This window comes from Gouania willdenowi, chromosome 22 (genome assembly GCF_900634775.1).
Source record: "Gouania willdenowi chromosome 22, fGouWil2.1, whole genome shotgun sequence".
NCBI classification, from domain to species: Eukaryota; Metazoa; Chordata; class Actinopteri; order Blenniiformes; family Gobiesocidae; genus Gouania; species Gouania willdenowi.
In genome coordinates, this window is record NC_041065.1 from 30,485,284 (window position 1) to 30,500,578 (window position 15,295).

Consider the following 15,295-nt stretch of genomic DNA (forward strand, 5'->3'; position numbering starts at 1 on the left):
TTATGAAAAGTATTTCTGAGTTTTTTTATTTGGATTTTAAAATTGGATTCTGACTTCAGCAGTTCAACACCATACTTCAAAAGTAGAAATATCAAATGAAATTCACATCTTTCCATTTTGCAAAAATCCACAAAGAACATGTATACAGAATAATACAAATAAAGTGCAAAAATGTTGGCTTTGAATTAAAATTCATGACAGATGTTTAGCAAAAATATCTCAGCAACTCTAAACACATTTCTATGCTATATTATAAAAAATAAACTGAGCATATTTGTGAGCAGATGACCGACCAAATGCAGCAAGATTTGATTATTTATGTCAAAATATATCTGCATATTCAAATATTTCCTCAGTCACCCATTAAAAATGCTAGTCCTTCATGATGTCTTATTCATTTAACTCCATGGTTCCTTATGACAGTGGTTCTCAACCTTGGTGGTTGAACACAGACATGAACACTGAGGAACAGTCATCTGGAAACAGGTTCATCTCAAGGGGAAATAAAGGGGAGATATTTTTGGGGCCCATTCATAAAGTCAGCAAAATGATGGTCCATTGTTCTATGAATCTGTGATATTTAACTGAATAATATCCACTGTTATCCAGGAAGTTCATTATTATTTGGGCCATAGTAAATAGTCATCTTAAAGATGTAAATCCTTGTTTTAATCAGAAATAAAATGGGCTAAAACCAAAATGGTGGAAAAGGTGGTGAAATGGGATTTTAAGAACCACAGAAATTGGTTAAAAGTTGCAAGTTCGAGTGGCCAAAAACAAAAAAATAGTTTAAACTGGCAAATAATGGACATGACAAATCATGAATGTGGGTAAATTGGCAAAATAAGCATGAAATATGGTGAAAAGAGGTTAAAAGTGACAATAATGGGTCAACATATATGACGATAGGTGGAAAAGTGGTGGAAAGGGATTATAAGTGCTGAAAATGTCTTTTAAGTGGAAAACATTTGCAAAAAAGACAAAAGTGTCAGAAATGGGAGTAATGGAGCAAAAATGCATTCAAAACAGCAAAAATATGGCAAGAAAAGTGATTTAATTTGGATAAAATATGGCAAGCTTGGTGTAGCTGCACAAAAAGGGTAAAAATAATCAAAATCGGGCTCACATTTTTAGGAAAATATTCTGAGTTTCTTGAAAGCATTTGACAACCCCCTCCCCAAATAGGGTCCTGACCCCAATGTTGAGAACCTGTGCCTTATCATTCAGGACTGAATCATAACATAATGTAATCGATAGAGCGGACGTGGGCTCATCTGTAAACGGTCGCATTTACAGACCTTGGAGTCGCTGTTAGCTTCCCAATAAACGGAAAGAAATGTGTCACTTTTATAATAAGTGTTGACTTAGGCCACTGGGAGTGAGGCCCAAGGCCAAGACTGACTTGATAATAATGTATCATGTTTTTCTGCAGACAGTGTCTTCTCCTCGTCCTTCTCTCTCTGCTGTTTCAGGTGTCGTGAAGCTGATGATGTCACTTCCTGATCTGTGGTTCACGGCTCAACTCGTCTGAGACACTCTGATGTTCTATCTCTCCATCCTGTTCTGTTGGTCCTTCTGTCCACTAACCCCAACCAGTCAACGCAGATGGCTGCCACCTCTGAACCTGGTTCTGCTGGACACTGATTCCTGTTCAAAGGGAGTTGTTTCTTCCCACTGTCGCTAAATACTTGTTCATGTGGATCTTGTTGGGTTTTTTCTTTCTTATTATGAATTTTATATTTTGATAAGAGCATTGAGATGACTTTGTTTTAATTAAGCTATAGAAATAAAGTTGAGTTGAGAAATGTACACACGTCCATAATTCGGTACTTATTACTTCATAATATTTCTGTGATGGTTTTTCGGAGATTTTTTTTGAACAGAAAAGGATTTAACAAAAATAAATCTGAGTAATGGTTTCCATTTTTTCTTTTTTCGTGACAATTCTGCCAGTTCTTAGAGATTTTATTTATTTAAAGTGTCCCTTTGTAAATGTGCTGTACTATTCCTTAGTCAGCAAAAAAGTGTCTCATTTCTATATATATAATGAGTGGCAGAAGAAACAGCATAGTCCACAGGATTCAGTCAGTTTAGAGTTCTCACACACACACACACACACACACACACACACACACACACACTGCTATGTGTTCTCTACAGATGGAGGTCCATGTATGGTGACCACGGTGGATCCACTGTTGGTGCTGAACTGCTCTATGTGGTTCCCCTCCATCATGCTGAGCTCAGCGTTGGGCAGCCTGAAGCCGTTCTCTGAGGCCGGCCGTGATTGGCTGATGCTGTCGGACACGGAGCTCACGTGCACGTCTGTGAGCGGCACGGTGCTCTGAGACATGGACTGAGTCTTGGGACGAGGTTTGGAGCTACCGGCCCCCAGGACTCTGGACGCATGTGTGTACCTAAATAAGAGGAGATCAAAGGGTTAAACAAGATGCTTTTATTTTGAAAGAACACAGGGTTTTGTTAATCACACTGGGTCTAGTTGTAACAATTTTTGAGCTCCAGATGAAAAACACAGATGCAAAAAACACACACGTTGTCTATTATAAAATGGGGGAGTTGTAACAGTTCAACATGAGAACTTCTTCCCCTTTTAAGGAGGAAAAACTCTCAGGGCCGTAACCATGGCAACACAATTTAGGAAAAAACCCGACTTTTTTTTAGAAAAAAAAAAAAAATTGGATGATTCTTCTTCAAATCTTATAAAAATAACGTCAAATTTGCAATCACATATTTTAGAACAGTAACAAAGCTCTTCATTAATAAAGAGTAAGTTGTAATTAATCAATAATGATTAATTAGTGAATTAATCACAATTAATCAAGAGATTATGCTTATGTTATGCTTCATTCTTAGTGTGATGTAAGGGGATGATTGTAACACTTTTAAAATAGATGTTACAATGCTGTCAGCCATTGTTTTGCTAGCTGCTTGTTAGCATTTTGGTTTGAAAAATGCTAACAAAAAACTAAAGTTGGAAAAAAATGACTTTCACACACTGAAGTGATCACCTGACTTCTAGCTCATCTCTGATTGGTGGAACTGCTACTGTTCCGGTTCTTCCCGTCACAACAAGTAACAGTACTTCTGTGTGAGTAGGACATACTGTATATCTGATAATATCTCCGTTGGACATCAGTGATCCATGTTTAAATTGCGTCAGGTGTCACTCACTTTGATTGTCAGTGTACATGAATTGCGTCTCGTCTTTAACAGGAATCAAAGGAATGTGATCCCACCTGTTGTACGTCTTCAGGATGATCAGAAGAACGGCAAGAATGAGGATGATGCCCACGACGATGAGTGCGATCATGGCTCCAGAACCTGAGACACAAAGAAACACCGGTAGCTGATTGGTTCAATAGTCATTCCCTTTGTTGTTTAGCGACGACACTAGTCACTAGAGCATGAAGAATCCTCGTACTGTATTTACACTCCAACGTGTCTGATCACGACTGTTATCACAGTGAGGGCCGAAGGAATATGGTTGTTGGATCCAAGGGCACAGATTAGAATAACAATCAATCAGAGTTATTATGGGATAGAACCGAGGTTTTATTTTGTGTTATTTTCTGTATTTCCTTTTCTTTTCATGTGTTTACTGTTGATTTTAAATGTTTTTACTGCTGATTGTAAATTAATTTGCCCTGCCTTGCCTTCATTTTTGTATTTTTTGTTGTAATTTTGCATATTCTTCTTCCTATTTGTGTATTGTCAGTAATGTTGTGTATTTTAGTTGTCATTTTTATGTGTTTTTTTTCGTAATTTTCTGTATTGCTCTGACTCTATACAGTTATTTTGTTCTGTATACGGAGTTATTTTCTGTATTTTCCTTTCATTTGTGTGCTTTTTGTTGTCATTTTACATATTTGTGTATTATTAGTGATTTTATGTATTTTTGTTGTCATTTTGAGTCATTTTTTGCATTCCTCTGACTCTACGCTGTTATTTTGTTCTGTGTATGAAGTTATGTTCTGTATTTTCCTTTCATTTTATGTGATTTTTGATGTCATTTTGCATATTTTTCTGCCTATTTGTGTATTTTTTAGTCATTTTGTGTGTTTTTGTTGTCGTTTTGTGTGTTTTTGTTGTCGTTTTGTGTGTTTTTAGAGTCATTTTTTGCATTCCTCTGACTCTATACAGTTATTGTGTCCTGTGTATGGTGTCATTTTCTTTATTTTACTTTAATTCTTGTGTTTTTTGTTGTCATTTTGCATATTTGTGTATTATTAGTAATTTTCTGTATCTCTCTGACTCTACACTGTAATTTTGTTCTGTGTACGGAGTTATTTTTTGTATTTTCCTTTCATTTTTGTGTATTTTGTTGTCATTTTGCGTATTTGTGTATTATTAGTGATTTTATGTATATTTGTTGTCGTTTTGAGTCATTTTTTGTATTTCTCTGACTCTACACACTTATTTTGTTCTGGGTATAAAGTTATGTTCTGTATTTTCCTTTCATTTTTTTGTGATTTTTGATGTCATTTTGCATATTTTTCTGCCTATTTGTGTATTTTTTAGTCATATTGTGTGTTTTTGTTGTCGTTTTAAGTGTTTTTAGAGTCATTTTCTGTGTGTCTGGACCTTTTTGTGATTTTTGTTGTTCATTTTCTGTTTTTTGTTTTGTCGTCATGTTTTGTATGTGTATTAGGGGCTGCACAAATGTAGGCCGAGGGCCACGTTTGCCCCGCGGCTGCCATGTTTTTAATAATTAATGAAGGCGAAAAGAAATACGAGTCCTGCTCTGATTGAGTTTGAGGCAGTTTATGACAGACTTTTGAATGAAGATGAATAAAATGATGAATAAAAATGTATGAACAAAGCAGCCTTACTCTGAATGAGGATTTGTTCGGTGGTCTTGGTGACGCTGGTGCTGTTTGAAAAGACTGTTGTGTTGGTCACTGGTGACACGGTTGAATCTTGCATCTTCAGCAATAACCTGGGAGTCAACAAAGTTAGTTACATATTATATAACAAAATATAGATCATTTTACAAGTGCACATTTCTCAGAAAAACATACAAAATTTAGAGAAAAATACACAAAATTACAAAAAACACACAAAATTACAAAAAATACACAAAATTACAAAAAAAAAATACAGAAATTAACATTAAATATTTGCAAAATTACTCCATGAACACAAGATAATTACAAAAACAAAATAATAGTAATAGAAGCATACAAAATGGCAACCAGAAATACGCAAAAATGATTCATCGCACACAAAACAACAACAGAGATAAAAGAGAAAAATACAAAAAGACAACAGAAATACCCCAAATAATGGAAAAACATACACAACAATAACAATAATAATAATAGAGGCATACAAACTGACAACAAAAATACACAAAACAAGTACCTTTTAAAATAATTTCATCTATTTCTATTTTTAAATATTTGCTCTAATACATTATGCATATGAGGATGAGAAAAATACTCATTTTTGTGTAGTTTTTATGACATTTTTTGACATAAGCGTCAGTTTAAAAAACAAATTCAATAATTTCTGAAGACGAATCTCACATGAAAATATGTATCATGATGACGTTTTCTTTGAAATTTAAATTTCTTTGAAATTTCAAAGTAAATTTCCTGAAAAAAGTTGTCTGAATAAATGAAAAGCATAGCATACAAAAGCATAAAATGGCTGCAATGATGATGTATTATGCAATAAACATCATTGACACATGTTCTATTGTGTGTTCTGTTCACTTCTTTTCTTTTATCTGCATTTTGTCCTGTAATGTATGGAGAAACACAGTGGCTTGTGTGCACAGCGTTCACCATAAACTGTGTTTACATTTCACCCACTTATCTGTACATATCCTGGAGACATGATATACAGTAGGTGGACCATTCAGGTGTCAACGCTACACGTATGACGTCAAGTGCAGCGGCAGTAAAACATCAGGCGTGATGTCACTGATGAAGAATGATTCGAACATTAAAATGCATTTTTTTTTTTCCTTATAAAAAAATGCTTCCCAGACTCAGGTGGAGGTTTTCCTGAGTGATGACGCTAACTCTCTCTCTGCTGTAAATCTGACCCTCAACAGTAAATATTACACAACTGTAGATGTTGACATTGAGCATTGAGATAGATAATGGTATAAATTAGGTTTGCTGTTTGTTTATCTGACAGGTTCTGATTCGTGAAAAACCAACGTCTGATGTTAAACACCAGTCGTTTTTTTTTTTACTGTATTGAATTCTCCTTGTCATAAAACTGAACAATATTACAGATCATAGTAGAATATGTCTTGATATAAATAAATAAAAAGTGTAATATGCACTAGACAAATTAAGATTCTTTGTCAAGAACTTCAAGAAACTTTGAATATTTTTTAAACAATTTGAGCCCATTTTTCCTTTTTTTTTTTTTTACTTTTTCTACAACTACACACAACTTTCATTAATTTAACCTGTTTTTATCACTTTTTATTGCCATATTTTTGCCCCTTTTATTGTATTTTTTCAACATTACTCCCATTTCTGACACTTCTCTATCAAATTTCAACGCTTTTTCTGCACATTTTTTTCCACTTGCAAGATATTTTCACCACTTATAAACCCTTTCCACCACTTTTTTAACCTAATGTCGCATATGTTGACCCATTATTGTCACTTTTTTGCCAATTTAAACATATTCACCATGTGTCATGCCCATTATTGGCTAGTTTGACTAATTGTTTCTCATTTTTAAATTAAATTACCCCAAAATTGACACTTTAAACCCTTTTTTTTTGTTTTTGTCTTTGTTTTTGGCCATTCTAATTTGCAACTTTTTAACCAATTTCTGTGGTTTCACCACATTTTCCACCATTTTTTGGTCACTTTTAACCCACTTTATTTCTGATTAAAACAAGGATTTACATCTTTAAGATGAAAACTGCTGCAAAGGTCGAGAACCACTGCTTTAAAGCATCCAATTTCGACCCAAAGGAGAAAATGAAAATGAATCATTGTGTAAATGATCAAATATTGCAGCACCTCCACATACGCAAATTCAATCAAACTCCAAAATATTTGCCAGGATTTTTGCCATGCTTGTATCACATGATGGCAGACGTGTAGTCTCAAATTGTAAAAAAAAAAAAAAAAAGTGCAATTTTCCTCAAAATTACCCCAAATTAAACAAAAATGAGTCACAAAATTAAGGTAATTTAGGTGAAGATCCTGCATGGACTTACTGTATATCTGTCTCTTATTGCTTAGACATTGTCAATACTTTACATACCAGTACTTTATATGTCATTTATACATGGGAATGCAAACTAAGGCACATTAATGATGAAATACTGACGTCAAACTGCTTTGTACTTGGTTCCGTGATTTAAAATGAGTTTGTTTTACATTTTCAATGAAAGGACATGAAGGGCGTGAACAAAGGACTAATGTTTAAAATACTGTAGATGTAGCAGTGGATGGTGGTGTTAGGTTTGTGTGTGTGTGTGTGTGTGTGTTTGTGCTTTAGCTGGAAGCGTTGTGCAGACTGATATGTGTAATGAATCAGCCCAAAAGTAGGCTAGGCTGAACCAAAGCGTCTCATGGTTAAAGGTCGTGTAAGGATGAGCAAAGTTACTGATTCACACACAAACATCACGTATCCTGCTCCCATCCTCTTCCTCATCCTGCTCAACATCCTAAACGTGGTTGATTATTGTCGGGAGTCGAATGTTGATCCATGGAAAACAGACGGAAAACACAGAATTCATGTTGCGAAAAGGAAAAATCAATCTGAGTAATTTGTTAAATTTCAAATCAAACCCCACTGTGACACGGAAATACCTAACGTGCATGTTATGGGTCAATTTCATTCATTTACTCTGTATTTTCCCCTAAAAAATGTGTGCTTGAAAGTCTAAAATTGTACTTGTTTCAAATCTTGCGCTATGTAATCACGGCTGCGGGAAAATAGAAATATAATAGGAATACCTACATTATACGACATGGATTAAACCCTCAGTGGCATCTTAAGGACCACATTATGCATTTATATGGTATTTTCCATGTGAAATGAGTGGCTAAGCTAATCTAGCCGCTTAGCTAACGGATATTTTTGTGACATAATCTTGCGTGATTTCAGCGCATTCAGCGATTTAACACACACAGTAAATAACTTAGCATATGTCTCAGTTTCCTGTAATTTGATCACTTTTGAGCTACGTACATACAGTAGATGATTAGTCACATATAAACATTGGTTCTTGGGTTGAAATCTGAAAAAATACTTGTTTTACTATTTTCATTGGCCTACATGTGGGAATGAAAGACAAAATCTGGTCTCTGTTTTAATTTATAGTATAAATGTGACTCTTTCTTGGGATATAAAGTTATTTTTTATTCGAGTGAGTTCTTTATTTTTGTTTTGGACCCAAACTTTGGGTTATTTCACCACTCGCTCGCTATTGAAACTCTTTTACAGGAGGTCATTGTAGCTTGACTCACATACAGTATTTAACCAGGCACACACACATACAGTACATACTGTACCATAATGATTTTAAGTACTACATCATTAAAGTCCAATGCAGAAATGTGGTTAGAAATGTGTTATAGATCAGTGGTTCTAGAACTTTTTTTTGGCTAACGTTCCCCCTTATGTCCGACTACATCATTTAGCTCAGAATTCTGTGGAAAAAAAACAACTATAGAACATAATGATGGAATGAATGAGTGATAACACACATTTTAAATCATCTCATTTTGTAAATAAGTGAATGAAACAGTATTTAGTGCCTCATGAATAGATTTATTTCTATAGTTTCGTTCATTTCTGGTCATTTTGTGTGTTTTATGTGTCATTTTTGTGTATTTTGTTGTCCTTTATCTGTTCTTTTTATTATTCAGTATATTTTTCTCTTATTTTGTGTGTTTTTGTTGACATTTTTGTGTGTTGTTGGTAATATTTAAATGATTCTCTCTCAGTGTGTGCGTTTTTTGTGTATTTTGCATTGATCTTGTGTCTTTCATTTAGTGTTTAGTCTGTTGTCGTTTTGTGTATTTTGTTGCTGTTTGTTTGTTCTTTTTGTTATTCAGTATGTTTTTCTCTTATTTTGTGTGTTTTTGTTGTTTGTTTTTCTGTGTTTTGTTTAAGTAAAACAAAAAACAAAAAACATTATAAAACCCCATATTTTTAATGCTTTCATTTGTTAGTTTCCCTCTCTCTCTCTCTCTGTAGTTCCTTTATTTTAGAAACACTGTTTATGGCTGATAATACTTAGCGGTAAGGGAGGAAAAGATGTGATTTGTGCTCGTAATAAAAGCTATTGTAACATTTACAGGTTGTTCATAATGTGTAAGCAGAGCAACGGGTGACGTAGACGATCTCATTGTTTCCCTCTGACGTCAGTATTTCCTCATCTATAGGGGAAGTGTTGTTATTATTCCTCCTCTTTCAACTGTTTCTTTGTTTTTCCTCCAACAGCAACACTCAATATAATCCTCTATTCCACCCTCAGTAAACATACATATATACAGTATATATATACATATTTATTAAGAGGATGAACTCATTCCAGAACAAGACACTCGTAAATAAAATAACAAAATGCAGAATCAAAGAAGGATTCAGACCTCATATCTGTCACACAACAAAAGCGTTTACACAGCACTTTTATTGACCTCGTCGAGTACATAAAAGGGTTTGACAACGACAACGCAGACTGTGGTGATGAATGGACGGAGAAAATTCTAAAACAAACACGTGCATCTCAAATAAAAAGTGGATATTGTTACATAATATTAGATTGAACTAAAGTAGAAGTAACCCTGAAGCAATAACAGTGATTCTATGAAACTTTATTGTTTTATTCAAAGGTGATTTTAGATAAATTGTTGGAAACATCTGTCACGATGGATGTGATAGTTTTCTTTCTTCATAAGAAGAACAGGCAAGAAAATAAATGAATTTATAGGAATATGTACAAAAGGAACAACAAAAATAACAGAAACAAATATGAAATGGCCAAAGAAAAAGATAAAAAGAAACCCAAAAAAAACAGACAAGACGACTAAAAATATACAAAAGTAAAAAAGAATCACAACAAAAATACGCAAAATGAATGAAAAAAATACACAAACGACAAACAACCTTACACAATTAGAGAAAAATACACGAAAGCAAACAAAATTACATGAAAGGACAACAACAAAATAAAAAATAACACAAAAATATTTACCTAAACCCGACAAGATCTCTAAAAATACACAGAAATAATCACTTTTACAAAATGACAAAAAAAGCAACACAAAATAAATAAAAAAAACATTCAAAATTTCAGAAAAATGCACAAAAGGAGAAAGAAATATACAAAATGTCCTAAAAATACACAAAATGACAAAGAAAACTTTTACAAAATTAGAGAAAAATATGCAAAAGGAAACAAAATTACATGAAAGGACCACAAACCCCCAAAAAATATTTAAAGTGAGAACAAAAATTCACAAAATTAGAAAAAACAGACAAAATGACAAAAACCCCACAAAAATGTTAAAAATGACACGTTACACAAAATAACAACAAAAATAGAAAAAATTACTCAAAAAACTTGAAAAAATTACAGAAAATACACAACACGACAACAAAAAGATAACATAAATGTATTAAAAGAAAACAAAAATACACAAGATTAACCAAAAGTTGCACAATATGACTAAAATACACAAAAATAACTGAAACACTCACAAAATGACAACAAATAAACACAAAATGACAACAAAAACAAACAAAATGAGAACAGAAACCCTGTGTTAATGCACCGATTGGTCAGTAGTCTAATGCTGACATGTATGTGACATGTGAGCATTAGTGTTTGTAACTTCATCCATCAGCGTTCTTATTGTTATGTCTTATCGCTGTAGATGATGTACAGTACATGACTGACTGCTGCTCACACAGTGTGTTCATAGAGTAGCAGTGACTAAACATTAAGAACATGTGCCACATGTGACCCTCGGTCTGATTTAGTTGCAGCCCCCAAAACAAATCTCCCAATAATTGTCATTCAAGAAGTTAGAATGAATATTAAACGCACCATAATATGTAAAATAACTCTAAAAATACTCTAAAAAATATCATCCAAAATGTTACGCAAAGGAAATAAAATACGACATATTAAAAATTTATTTTGAAAATACACAAAAAGATTTTAAAAATACAGAAAAATACAAAAAAATGACTCCAAAAACACAGAAAAATACATGTAAACAACTAATGACAGCTAAAACTGCTCCATCAGTCTGTATCATTTAGCTCACGTGTCCAACTCGCGGCCTGAGGCCCACATGTGGCCCTCGGTCTGATTTTGTTGCGGCCCCCAAAACAAAACCCCCAATAATGAAATGGAATGAATATTAAACCCAACACAAAACATAAAATAATAATAATATCAAAAATATGTCACCAAATATAGTTACGCAAAGGAAACAAAACACAACAAATTTAAAATTATTATTGTAAATACACAAAAAGATTTCAAAAGTACACAAAATGACAGAAAAATACCAAAAAAATGACTCCAAAAACTCAGAAAATGACAGAAAAATAAATATAAATAACGAATGACAGTGAAAACCTCTCCATCAGTCTGATTTTTTAGCCCAGACATGTGCAACTGGCAGACCCGGGACCCACATGCGGCCCTCGGTCTGATTTAGTTGCGGCCCCCAAAACAAATTCCCCAATTATTGTAATTAAAAAAGTTGTAATGAATATGAAACCCAACATAACACACAAAATAACTCTAAAAACACTAAATGTCAACAAAATAGTTAAACAGAAACAAAATACAACAAATTCACTCTTATTATTGAAAATGCACAAAAAGATTAAGAAGAAATAGAAAAAAAAACAACAAAATTAAAACAACAACAAAAAAGACATAAAACTCTTTTTGCTCAGGTTGGTCATTATCACATTAGACAATGACATTTCTGAATCCTCCGCTGTGAAAATGGTTTAGTCCACATTTGTCAAACTCAAGGCCCGCGGGCCAAATTCGGCCCTTCAGAGCATCTAGTCCGGCCCACGGGAAGATTTTGTTTAGAATAAAAAATAAAACAAAAACAGGGCTTTTTGTAAATTACCATAATTTGTATAAATACAATATGATGGAGATTGCAGAACTACATTATTTACTGTAATATTAAATCACAATTATTTACAAAAACCTGGAAAATTCACGCAAATTATCCCACAGAATTCCAGAAAATTAGTTGCAAAGTCAAGTAATTTTGACCAATTGCTTAACATTCAGGATTTTGTTTGAATTTTAATTTCCTTCACAAAAACAGGAATTATTGTGTAAATTTTTAAATCATTCAGTAGCAAATTGTTGGTAAAAGAACTGTAAATGTAATTTTTTTTTTGTTGATGCCGTCCGTACGTTGTGTGTGTGTGTGTGTGTGTGTGTGTGTGTGTGTGTTTTCCTTTCTTTGGGCTTCCCCTGTTGTACAGTAACTATAATAGATATTTGGTATGTGAGCTATTGCTTTAATCTGAGGCTAACCATGTTGCCCCCCTCACACACACACACACACACACACACACACACTGTACGCACACACACACTGTACACACACACACTGTACACACACATACACATTAAAGAGACAGAGACGAGTCTGACTGCAGCTCTAAATCAAACTAAAGCAGTGAAATAAGAGCAGTAGGACTCACCGATGCGTTCCTCTGTGATCTCAGAGCTTCTCCAGATGGAAATTATGGAACGCTCAGTCCCCTCCCTCACCTGACTGAGGGGGGCATAGTCCACCTGTGCGGGTGTGTGTGTGAAAATATCACTGATCTGGACCTGAGAAGTCAAAAAAAAGCACGAGTGCTGCAGCTGCAGGTGTAAACAGAGTGGATGATGTCTCTGTGTGTCTGTGTGTGTGTGTGTGTGTGGGAATCACAGTGAAGAAGAGGAGGAGGAGACAACACACACACACACACACACACGCACACGCACACACACTGGTATAGTAATAATGTGAGGCAGCCGGTTTTTCAGGTCCTTCCACCCAAGCCTTTAGGCGTGACACGTTCACTGATCATCATAATATAAGAATCCTCACCATTCACTCCATCATCACTAAATATGTCCTTCCTCCTTCCACGCCTCAGCGGATGCTTTACGCTTTACGTCTAAAACAAGTCAACAGGGTGTGTCTCTAGTTTATTTGTCAGTATTTTTAGGACAATGCCGTTACACTTGTACACTATGTGCACGTTTCTATATTTGTGTCACTGGAGTTATGAAATCCCTTAGTTCATTTTCGTCATAGTTTTTGTCATCAATGTTTTTAAAGTGAAGATTCATTTTAAAATTTAAAATGTTATTTAATTTTTTCATTTTGATTTAAAACATTTTTAAATTAAATTTTAAATTCGAAATTTTTAAAATAAACATTTTTAAATTTAAATTTTTTTAATTCAAAATTTTTAGATTCAAATGTAATTTTTAAAAAATTTAAAACGAAATTTTATTTTTTAATGTATTCTTTTTAAATTAAATTTTTAAGTGAAATTTTTTTAGTTTACATTTTAAAATTTCAAAATTACTGATTTTTATTACATTTAAAATTTAATTTGTTTAAATTCAAAATTTTTAGATATTAACTGAAATAGTCTTGATGACAAAATTTTTATTAAAAATAAGTTTCACTTAGTCAAAAGACTGACAAAAACTGAATAAAAAATTTGCTGTCAAAATTAACACTGGTTAGAGTAACACATTTATCATTGAGAGTGAAAACTAAATTTTTGCAGACTAAAATTTTTTGTCATTGTTTTTTAGTGACAATAAATTTAAACTTAAAATTTTAAAATGTTGTTTTCATTCAAAATTAATTTATCATTCATTTAAACATTTTTAAATTTAAAATTTACAATTTTTTTACATTTAAATTTTAAATGTGTTTTTTTAAATTTTAAATACACAATACAATGGAATATTTTTATATAATTAATTTTTTTTAGTAGACACATTTTTTTCGGACTACATTTTTTAAAGTGACAATAAATTTGAATTTATAAAGATTTTGTTAAATTTAAGAATTTTTTTAATTTAAATTAAAATTTGAAATTTAAAATGTTAATTCTTTTATTTAAAATGTTAATTCTTTTTTAAAATGTTAATTCTTTTATTTAAAATTTGAAATTTTTAATTTAAAATTGGCAATTTTTAATTTTTAATTTGAAATTTTTAATTTAAAATTTGAAATTTTTCATTTGAAATGGAAATGTTTTAAATTCTTGATTAAAATTTTTACATTTAGATTTTTTTATTTAATTTTTTATTCCTAAATTAAATTAAAATATTTTACATTTTAAAATTTTTGATTTTTAATTTCTAAATGTAAAATTTTGTTTAATTTACTAAAATTTTAAATGTAAATTATTTTTCTAATTAATTTAAATTTTAAATTCTAATACATTTCCCATTTTAAATACATGTTAACAAAACATAAATAAAAATATATATATTTCTATTTTCACCGACTAATAAAACCAATATAATTTTGTCACATGGAATGAAATCCAATCAGAACTCATGTACCTATTGATCATATCAAATGTGTCTGTGTTTATTTACAAACATTATTACTATCCCATATTAAGTTGATCAATGGTAATTGAACTGTTTAATTTTCGTCGACTAAAATCTTCTAATGTCATTTTTAAATGTGACTTTAACTGGAATACTCCTGATGACTAAATTCTGCCACTAAAAAGAAAAGTTCAGAGAGTAATAAATGTGTGTTTCAGAGTGCAGACTATTGTTATTGCTGAGCTTTTTTATGTGCGCGTAGTTGAAAATTAACTGCTCGTTCAAAGGTTGTTGGGTGTGTTGTTGGTAACAATGAAAATGTCAAAGTCGTCGTCTATCGCAGGTCAATCTAAAAACTACAACAAACGATTCAAAACAGAGGGAAGAGGAGAACATGTAAACTGCACACACATTTCAACGTTCAGAGCGTGCAAGCGCTTGTTTTCCTGTTGCAATAAAACACTGAAGATAGAGACTCTGGTTACCGCGGCCTCAGGTTAAGGTGGTGCCTTTCACAATAAAAGGAAGTCAGTGTGTGTGTGTATTTTTCCTTTTGTGTGAAAGTGTAACTTTAGCCTCATTTGATCTGAAAACACTCGAACTGTGTCTCTGCTCCACTTCCTGGTCCTCTAGTGGCTGAAACTCTTACATAACAGCTGAAAGACACGTTTAAAAGACAATAATACCTCTTTTAAAATGGTTTCTGATTGTTTTAAGTTAAGC

At 32.7% G+C, this 15,295-nt stretch overlaps 1 protein-coding gene across 1 annotated transcript; it reads right to left on the minus strand.

Moving 5' to 3' along the window:
* Positions 1 to 1,679: 1,679 nt before the first annotated feature.
* Positions 1,680 to 13,381, minus strand: ncmap (non-compact myelin associated protein). The gene is made up of 4 exons (XM_028437707.1): positions 12,703 to 13,381; positions 4,851 to 4,957; positions 3,258 to 3,342; positions 1,680 to 2,417 (listed from the first exon to the last, which is right to left on the minus strand). Exons 2-4 carry the CDS (start codon positions 4,942 to 4,944, stop codon positions 2,144 to 2,146), a joined length of 453 nt encoding a protein of 150 aa, XP_028293508.1. The 5' UTR covers positions 4,945 to 4,957; positions 12,703 to 13,381; the 3' UTR covers positions 1,680 to 2,143.
* Positions 13,382 to 15,295: the final 1,914 nt, after the last annotated feature.